This window comes from Etheostoma cragini, chromosome 6 (assembly GCF_013103735.1).
Source record: "Etheostoma cragini isolate CJK2018 chromosome 6, CSU_Ecrag_1.0, whole genome shotgun sequence".
Classification (NCBI taxonomy): domain Eukaryota; kingdom Metazoa; phylum Chordata; class Actinopteri; order Perciformes; family Percidae; genus Etheostoma; species Etheostoma cragini.
In genome coordinates this window covers 2,758,147-2,768,062 of record NC_048412.1, presented here as the reverse complement: position 1 = coordinate 2,768,062, position 9,916 = coordinate 2,758,147, and the positions used below count along the sequence as shown (strand labels likewise).

At 41.9% G+C, this 9,916-nt stretch overlaps 1 protein-coding gene across 1 annotated transcript in view; it reads right to left on the bottom strand.

Annotated features, from left to right (window-relative positions):
- rims2a (regulating synaptic membrane exocytosis 2a) overlaps positions 1 to 9,916 on the bottom strand; it is a 171,015-nt gene that overhangs the window by 115,171 nt on the left and 45,928 nt on the right. Inside the window, exon 7 of the mRNA XM_034873471.1 lies at positions 5,196 to 5,470. Within this exon, the coding sequence (XP_034729362.1) occupies positions 5,196 to 5,470 (275 nt within the window). The remainder of the gene's footprint in view (positions 1 to 5,195; positions 5,471 to 9,916) is intronic.

Below are 9,916 nucleotides of genomic sequence, written 5' to 3'. Positions count from 1 at the left end.
GGGGGGGTAGGGGGTTTCCCATGGGTTTGCAATTTTAGTTTTATCCAGTCAGTTGTTATGCATGTAAAGATTCAGTGAGCTTCAAGAAGATTAAAGCATTTGATTAAAGCAACAATTTGCAGGTACTGTACCTTAGATTGACAGACTTAAAATCATTGTAATACTACACTGACTTGGGAGAATGTTGCCTCTCTTATTTCCATTCTGCGCTGCATGAAAACAAGTGTAACTAATAATGAATGGGATGTTTTTATTTAGCAGAATTACATCTATCCTATACAATGTTTCCTATATTCCTAAGAAGATGTCCTGTGATGTAGTCTGAGAAAATGTTTGTTGCAAAAGTCAGGCTAACCGCTAGCTGTTGCTAAGTGCCAACTAAAGGCCATTTTACAGTAGCCGCAACCAAGCTGTTGCCTGCAAATGTGATGTCGTGAGTGCGCCAAAACTGTTTCTGACAAAGGGGTAAGCCGCTCCTTTCTAAGGTTAGTTCCTATTGCGCCATTTTAATGCCACAGAAGCCATCACATGCCATTAGCATCCCATTGACTGGCATTCATTTTGTTCCAGTGTTTCTTTCTGACGAAACACAACAATGTACGAAAGGCTCCATTCGCTCACGTTACGGCTCCGTAGCAGGCGTTTTTGTAAAAATAGGCTAACGATTGTGTCATACCCAAGTGACAATAGTCAAAAAATCAGTGTCTAGTCAGGAGAAGCTTGCAGACAGTTTCAACTTACATCAGCTGTTTAGGTTTAATTACTAATGTTAACTAGCATGTTGGTTAGCATTAATTAGCCTGTGTCCTTGTTATCTATAAAATATAGCCACGCTCTCCGTCTCTGCTGATTGGGAATGATTGAGATTTCTGTTGCACAGCTACCAGAAGACTTACAACTTTAGGGCATCACCGGAAAAGTGCTTCAAATAGACTTCACTGGTCTCCGTCCAGAGCAACGGTATCTGTATGTCCATTTCTTTAAATGTCTATGGTCCCAAGACTAATTGCAGTCTTTTCCTGAACAGAGGAGGCGCTAATTAGCAAAGGCTACCAACTTTGATATTACTACGGACTAGAAGAAGGAGACAAAGGTAACCAGTGGCAGAACTGGCAGCAGCATTGGCGTCGCTGCCTTGATTTGATTGGATGACCTACTTGGTCGGGTCAATCCTTTTATTCACTTCATGCGCTCTCCGCCTGCATACTCAAAATCCTGGCGCGCCAGCGAGATCTACGTGATTATTGCTTCACTGCGGCCAGCTGTCTAGTTAGCTAACTTGCTAATTCCACCCAAAATGCCTTTGCATGAGCCAAACAGAGTTGTCACTCATCTGGCATTAGCAATGTGCTTACCCACATATGACAAGAGCGTGTAAATGAAACCTTAAGTTGTTACATTTTACACCTACAGTACCAGTAATTATGTCTCTTGCTGATGCAACAACAATCCCCTGGTGTTTCTGGGCCTTAAAGTGCCCATATTATGAAAGAAAATCACTTTTTCCGGGATTTGAGGTGTTATTTTGTGTCTCTTGTGCTTCCACACACATACAAACTTGGAAAGAAAATTCCCCCATGTGGTTTTGAGTGAGATCCGGTTTCTGGATGTCCTCTGTCTTCAGTCTCCGGGTGAGCTGTTCAAAATCTGCAAGGCTTTCTACTTCACTAGCCAAGATGAAAACACTGCTACAACACACACTAGTCGACCATAATCTCCAAAAGAAGTACTTCCTGTCCCTGTTCTGCAGGTATTCCACTAGTGGCCCTGGTCTAGAAGAAGTCTCCCAGCTAAGAAAGTTGAAACTAAAAGAAGGATTAAATAAAACCTGTCAGCATAACAGGAAAACTGCAAAGATTGTCATAGAAAAACATCAGAATGCAAAGAATATAAAATTAAAATCATCTTCAAAGCCAGTGTTTCATTATTTTTCAGTGGGACTTTTTCAGTGCTAATGTTTCCTTTATTCATTGCCAATTTTTATGTTTTGATGTCAAAGCTCCAACTCCAAAGTATAGAGCATATGTTCAAACAAAGATAACTGACAAAGTGACATGATATGTTGTGTCAATTTGCAGTTTTTTTTACACTTAAAGGGATATTAAGCAAAACAGATGAGAAGGCTGTGAAACTATCAAAATAAGACCCATAATGTTACCACCTGGGTCCTATTTATATATAGGCCTTTTTTCACAGCAAACTTTACATAATGTAAAAAGCACATGTTTAGCCAATAACATTGCTCTGTTCCATTCAAGTGTCCTAGTAAACTATGTCAGAATCATCATTGATTTCATTATTTATATGTGCATGTCATACACTGACATGTCAAAGTGAAAAACGTCTATTTCTGAGATCTGGGGAAAAGCTACTGAAATCAGTTTTACAACTGAGTGCACTGGGCCTCTAAGAAGGCAATATATTTCACAAATGTTAACAGACTAACCATATCATCAAACAATAGACTTATTTAAAATTAACACATTTTAACGTTATTGCTCTTATCCCAACTGTCCGCTGCAAGCATCTATTAGATTTAGCTCCTACTTCAACTACCTACTGCACTTACTGTAGCTTTCCACAAATGCAGTTGCACAATGCAAAGGACAATCATAATGGACCATTGGGGAATGTTCACTTGGTTAAAATGAGAATTTTATTTCAAATCTTTCAGTGTCCGACTACTCGTGTTGCTTGCATACTGGAGTGGTGGAAGTTGCAGCATCATCACATCATAAATTACCAGTAAACAGTATATTAAAGGGTAGGAATGATGGCTAAAACTATGAAAACTAGAAAAGAATGAACTCCAAGTCAAAGGGAATTCATTGGTGACATAACTTTATGGCTCGTATGGCAGTGGCTGATGACATACAGTATGCATAAGAAATTCCACCAGCGGGTATGTTCCAATCCCAGTGTAATCATTGTTTTTTCGTCAGCCTCACCCAAAACTGCAGCTGTGTGTTCATTCAAATGACACCTCTGAGACCAAGATAAATTAGCAGCCTTCCCAAGTTATTTCTTCTTATAAATAGACTGTCAGCGTTTCCCCTCCTTTCTTTAGCAGAACAGATCCAGGAGTTAATTTAAACATTCTTTGAGATTAATGAAAGTGGGTTGTGGTGCTTATGCAGTGGGAGTTCTATTTATGGACTCTGTGCTATCAATCATCAGCATTATCCCATGAATTTCCAGACAGCCGGTTTCCTGTTGTGTCACTGCATATGTAGGCAATGTCAAAGCAATGATCACTCCTCGGTATCACATCCACCTCTTTCGCCATGCAGTCAATTAATATACAGTGGCAAGGGCCTGGATTGGAACAGAGAGGGACTGGATGACTAAATGCTTGGAGCAGTCTGATCTATAGTCTGATCTATAGTCAGTCTCATCATCCATTAAAAGCACCTTAGAGTAGCCAGCCATTTGAGGAGAAGATGGATGATGTACTCCAGTTGCACTGAGACAAGAAATATTGTTAACCTGCATCAATCTTTCAGGTTTACAGTGGTGTAACTTTAATTACAACTTGCAGTTGCGGGTGATGCTCTTTATTGTGCTACTGTGCAGTCTGGATTCAGAGTGTAGAAACGTAATGGAGGAGGACAACTAGGATAGCAAAGGAACGCCATTTTACCAAAAACAGGGGAGAAATAAATGTCTATTTTGGAGTTATAGCCATGCTTCTGAGTATGTGTCTTAGTTGCACAGCAGCCTTCTTACACTGTGAAAGCACTGAATGTATGTACACTTATCTCCAACACTCACTGCTAGATATGTGGGATATAGCCATCAAAAAATACATTTGGAGCAAAATTTCAGGCAATTAAAGCAAACATAGTTCCTTTCCCCCCAGGAGCGTTCCTATTTCTGCAGGTTCTGAATGCATGAAGAAGTAAACACAAGGTTGCAATGCTAGAGAGAGAGGACACAGACCGAATGACTCGTGTCTCCAAAGATACTGTGGGCACAAGCCTGTGCATGCTGGTTTGTCCCTGTGCTAGACAAGTTGGGGGTATGGCACACAAGGTGTACATTTACAAGGTCAGCAGAGGAAAGGACAGGGACATGGGCTAGTTAGGGACAGAGTCAAATTCCCCTCCTTTCCCACTGCACCGCTCCTACAATGTGCGTGACCATAGTCATTTTATTTTATTGATCAGTGTTTGTCCCAAACTGATGACAGTTTTAGACATGCTTAAGATGCAGTATCTTAAGCATCCTATGTATGTCAACATACAGTATACGTCTAGTCTAGTTTCAGTATAGTCTAACGTTGCACTTTACAAATGTTGTGTTACCCAACATCTGAGAAGGCGCAAACAGGGACATAAAAGAGGTTTTCTGAAATGGTTCTTTGCCTTTCAGCTATGTACATTTGTAGAGAGTGTGCAGACACTGACTACGGGCTTCTCTTCCTCTCTTTTAAAAAAGAAAGAGGAAGGAGCCCCCATGTGGACATCAAAGTAACTACCTTATTTGACACCAGTATCATGAAAAAAGGCAAACATAAAAGAGTCACAAACACAGCATGTCTGTGTTGTCAGCAACTGACAGTTTGCTACTCAGAGGGGGCATTAGAGCAAATGACAAATAGAACACAATGTTCTGCAATGAAACCAGCCTGCTTCTGCTTTTCTACTCCAAAAGCATTTTATAAAGCTCAATTTCTAAGCCTCACAGTGCCTGAACTGGATTTAAAACATTCCTGATGACAAAACATTTCTTAAACTTTAAAGCAAATGTTGTTTTCACCTCCCAGCACCCTATCTTAGCCTAGCCTTGCTCAAACCCTCTACCGGTATGTTGAATTGTGCTGTGCGTGTGTGTGTGTGTGTGGGGGGGCTGACTGTTGCAGAATTGCTGAGTTAGTGCCACATACAGTACCTGTGTCTCTGTCTCCTTTAAAGGCCTCATGGGCTCCATGTACAAGTTGTTTCTATGGGGCCTTGTCTAGCTTGCTAGGAGACATTGTTCTTATGCCAGTCTGGAAATACAGTTCTGCACTTCCTACATAACCGCCACATTTTGTATGTCAGCGATATTGATAAAAAGCTCTCACACAGATACGTCCAAGCACCTTCATGTGGCATCATGTCATATGTTCTTTACATCTGTGATGTATAACAAGCATCGACGTGACTTTACACCGTAGTAAAAACTACTCATGTGGAGCAGGTAGTAGAACTGACCTGTCTATGGGCGCGTCGTACCTCAGCCCCGATCCGTTGTCAAGGGACGACTGTCTGGGCAGGAGTCCGCCGTGAGGTCTGCTTCTGTCTGACGCTGGTGTCGAGTCCCCTGAGGCTCCCTGGTAGGGGTACAAGGACGGGTCCTGCAGCTTGGCCTTCTTGCCCTGCGGCCCCCCCTCAAACAGCACCTGACCAGGCCCCGAGCCGTAGAACCACGCCCCCGATTTGGTGAGGATTTCTTGTTGTTTTCGGCACAAGTTGCATACCCACATAACCTGCAGGGAAGAAAAGGAACATATTAATACGTTGGAGTGGTGATATAGAGGCTGACTTATATAACCTATGATGAGCTATAATGGAGTGATTTGGGTATTTGTATGATAATAATGTAATGTATACTTTATGTTTACTTTAATGCAAAGCTGTAACACATACGCAGGCTAACTGTGAGGCATATCGCTGTTGCTGGGTGAAAATCTAACATTTTACATTCAAAATGTCAACTTTTTAGAAACTAGGTATAACTTGTCAGAGTTGATAACATTTCCAAAAGGCATCAGCAAACTTGGAGGTTTGAGTTTTCACCCCACAGCGACAATATTCATAAACACTACTGACAATTCATGTTGATGAGGTGAAATATGAAATATTCTACACATGCAGCAGCCTTTGGTTTCCCTTAAAGGTAAAATTGGTTTATGGTTTGTTGTTATTGTTATTAGATATTTTGAGTCTGTGAGTCTAGATAATCCCCTGCAGATCTTTTAGTACAATCAAATGTACTCAACATTTTTCTATTCTTTATGATGCAGCACATTAGTATTAGAATCTTGTTTCTGGTTAGCAAACTGCTAATGTTCAGAGCCTACATCCCTACCGACTGCAGAGACTTAATGAGGGTGCATTAAGTAGAGTAGCACTTTGGTAAGAATAATGGGAAAGAACAGCAGCGGTTTCCTTCTGTTATAAGGACCGGAGAGATGGAGGTTTCTAGTGCTCCGGGATGTCGTGCCTTTATCTGCTCTATACTGCATTCCCAGCAGCCGGCTCACCACACTGGCCTCATAAATCCAGTCGCAGACAGGAGCCCTGATCACAACACACACATGTGCACAGACAAACACAAACGCCGCACTGAAAAGCTCAGCACTCCGTCTTGGAGAAAACTATCAATAGACCTTTTTCTTTCAGACAGGTTTCCTACCTGTCATAGAAGGAAAAGCACAGGTGTATTCAAAACCATTGATGATGGCTGCATTCCACTTCGGAGAGGCCTTGGTATTGTGCATGCTGACTCACTGAAATAGCTCACTGGGACACTTGATGGAATTGAGCCATTGTTAAGGTTATGAATTTCAGTTGTGATTTTCCTACTATGACGAGTCAAAATGTCTGCCGTGAAAAATGCTCCATAGATATCAGGTACAATGAAACCTGAGTCTCACTCAGGCCTGCTCCAGGTGACCCCGCTTGTCTAAATAACGCTGAGCAACTTAAAGTGGTATCTAAAGCTGTTCCATATCACGGAAATAGTGCACCACATAGTATATAATATATACCCGAAATGCAGAGTGTCCAAAATCTGGTTTAGTCATTCCCTATGTGATTCACTTTTTGATACAACACTATGTAGAAAATAGCGAGTGAGTGAATGAAGGAACTGTTTTGAACACAGCTTGTGTGTATCTAGGCTTTTGTGTGTATAGGAACTTGCCAAATGATTGACAGGCCAGACAGCCAGTAGGGCGGCAAAGAGCTACTCCCCCCCCACACACACCACCACCACACGCCCGGTCTTTACAGTCCGAGTGCTGAGTCAGTGCATTACTGTTATTAGTGTGAGCGAGCTCTGAATGCTGCATCAGCCACCATCAGTTGGTCTGGAGCTGGACTTTTTTTTTTTCAGTAAGCCTTGAATCAAATTAAAATTGACTGACATGTTATTTCTAGATTAACTGAACTCGCGGAAACTCTGTTGGTGGGTCCAATTACTGGCTGCAGCTGTTCAAAGGCTGGATTTTGTGGCCATAGCCCAAACCACAACTGCTAATCTCAGTGGCTGGCTGGACTTGAAGCATGGGCTGATACAGAGCAGTAACGGCTGTGGAGGAGACCCAGTAAGTCATCACAGGGGTTGGCAACCTGTAGCATGTTCAATCTTCGCACCAGCACACGGATACAAATAAGAATTTGTCTTTTGTGTGTGGGTGGAGCAGAAGTAAAAGCAGTCATCCAATTACACAACGTAAGATTCAGTCCCCAGGGCGCCTGGATAGCTCAGGGGGTAGAGTGCGTGCCCATATGTAGAGGTGAGTACTCGGCTACGCGGTAAGCACTCCACAAGAAACAGTGTATTGTCATTAAAATGTTTTCAGTGAACCAAAGTCGCCTACATCAACGTCAACAACGGGTCAACAACTGGGACAACCGGGAAATCTGATTCCCACAGGAAGTGACGTGAATGATGCCGCTTTCAATGGGAAAACAGGCTTTTCAAATGCCCATGAACGTGCGGTCATTTGCTGCATGTCGTTCCCCATCTCTCCCCACTTTCATGTCTTCAGCTGTCCTGTAAAAATAAAAGGGCAAAAATGCCCAAAAATATTATCTACAAAAACTAAAATAAAGATGCCGTTCCCTTCAGTCTTTAGTATGGCTAAGTCATCCAACATGTCAGTGTTCATGGGTGGGATGCCAGTGGGAGATCATGTGCTTGTCACTGAACTAATGACTTACTGGCTTGTACAAAATCTCGGGGCAATTTCATAAACTTCCACAACATTACACCTTCCAGCTGGCTGCTACACCCTCCTCAGACTAACAGCGTGAGATAGCAGCAACAAGTACAGCGTGTGCGGTAGTTTCAATTGTTAATGTCTGTTTCTCTCAAGTGAGTAAATAGATAGATAGAATTATCCACCTTAAAGCAAACGATTCCTTTTTCAATTTGTTTTCTGCAATGTTGCCACTCCGGTGACTTCAGGGAAGCAGGAGGATTTTCTGTTGTTTCTCCCTCGTCTCTGACTCCGCCAGTGATTGTTGTGTCTGGAAAAGCGCAGCTGCAGGCTACCGGTGAGCTAGTGTTACCCCGTGTTGTTACCTACATGATACCGACCGGTAAGCTACCGTGTGTCTGATGTTTTTTTGTCTTCGGACATGCGCAAGAAGGCATGGGGTGGAAAGAGGAAAAAACACTGGGAATCGCCAATGCTGCTTCGGACTTCGACAGCTGAAATCGAAAGCTCATTTCGATTAATTTCCGATTCAAAATTGAAATGGAGACACCCCTAATAATGAATTAATTTAAATGTTACTGTCACACCACAGGCAGCATGTACTGGCCCATATTAATGCTGACACACAATAGAAGCAGGGAGGCTACAAATTGTGCTTTATGTGTCCCAGAGGAGTGGAGTGAACCATGAGTCATCAGCTAAGACCCGGGAACCACCAAGGCCAGTTTTTCTGCTAATCAACCACACATCACTTCCTGTACCTGGACGTCATACACTTATAGAACAGATGTCTGAGCATGCACACAAACTGTATTTTAATTGACATTATCTCTTCGAATGAAAATAAGTCTGAGGAATTTATCTCAAAATGGAATGATCACATGGAGAGGGCAATTAGAAAAAGGCACTACTTTCCTTCTGTTGGATGTGTGCTTCAGGTACTGAACGGCAGGTTCTGGCCTGCTAGGGTGCTTCAGCACCTCCAGTTACACGGGGTGTCTGCAGACACGTTACTAGATACCACGGGCCCCAGGGGGTTGCAGGTACCCCACATCAGACAGGGACACTTGTAGCTAACATCCTATCAGATCAGACAGGTTATTAATACATCAAAGTCATCCAAGATGGACCGATTTAAAAAGTGCTTTAAGTTGCCATTATCATCCATGTTGTAGCAATTACATCAAATGCACACATGAAATGGATGTAATACAGAAAGTGGACGGGTATGGAGGTGGTGGATGCGCACGTACATGTCACTTTGAATCTCTATTCAGTTCCTAACTAATGGGAAAAATATTCCTACTTGAGTGATGTTTTTTTGGATTTCAGCTAAATATTTCCTCATTCTGCAGCAACAGTTAAAGGATCCTTACTAACCGTTAGGGGTGGGAATCACCAGAGCCCTAACAATACGAAATTATTGTAATTTTAAAGAAATCGCAATATTCTGCAATGTACGTATGGCAATTTATAACATTTTTTCTTTCAAATGATGTCCCCAAAAGGAAACTTTTGCTTTTCAAAAAAAGCAGATGTTGTTCATCTCACTTCAATTATTGCTGCAAAATGGGAATCTCAAGCAGACATGCTGACCAACACATATATAATGAAAGAGCAATACTTGGCATCTGTGTATCGATATAGTATTGCCATGACAAATTTTGCGACACTATGCTGTATTGATTTTTTCCCCCACCCCTACTAACCGTATCCAATCTATTATGGTCCCCACAATCTAATCAATAATGGTACAAAAGTGTTAATAGCATTTTATTTTTACATGAACCCTTTCAGTTCGGTTTGAGCTATATTCATATAACAGATGATGTATCATCTGTGCTTAATTACAACAAATCTGTCCTTCTCTTTCAAACGGCCCGGTTCCTTTACAGAAAACTGGCCTATGACCTACATACAGTGGGTACGGAAAGTATTCAGACCCCTTTAAATTTTTCACTCTTTGTTTCATTGCAGCCTTTTTCC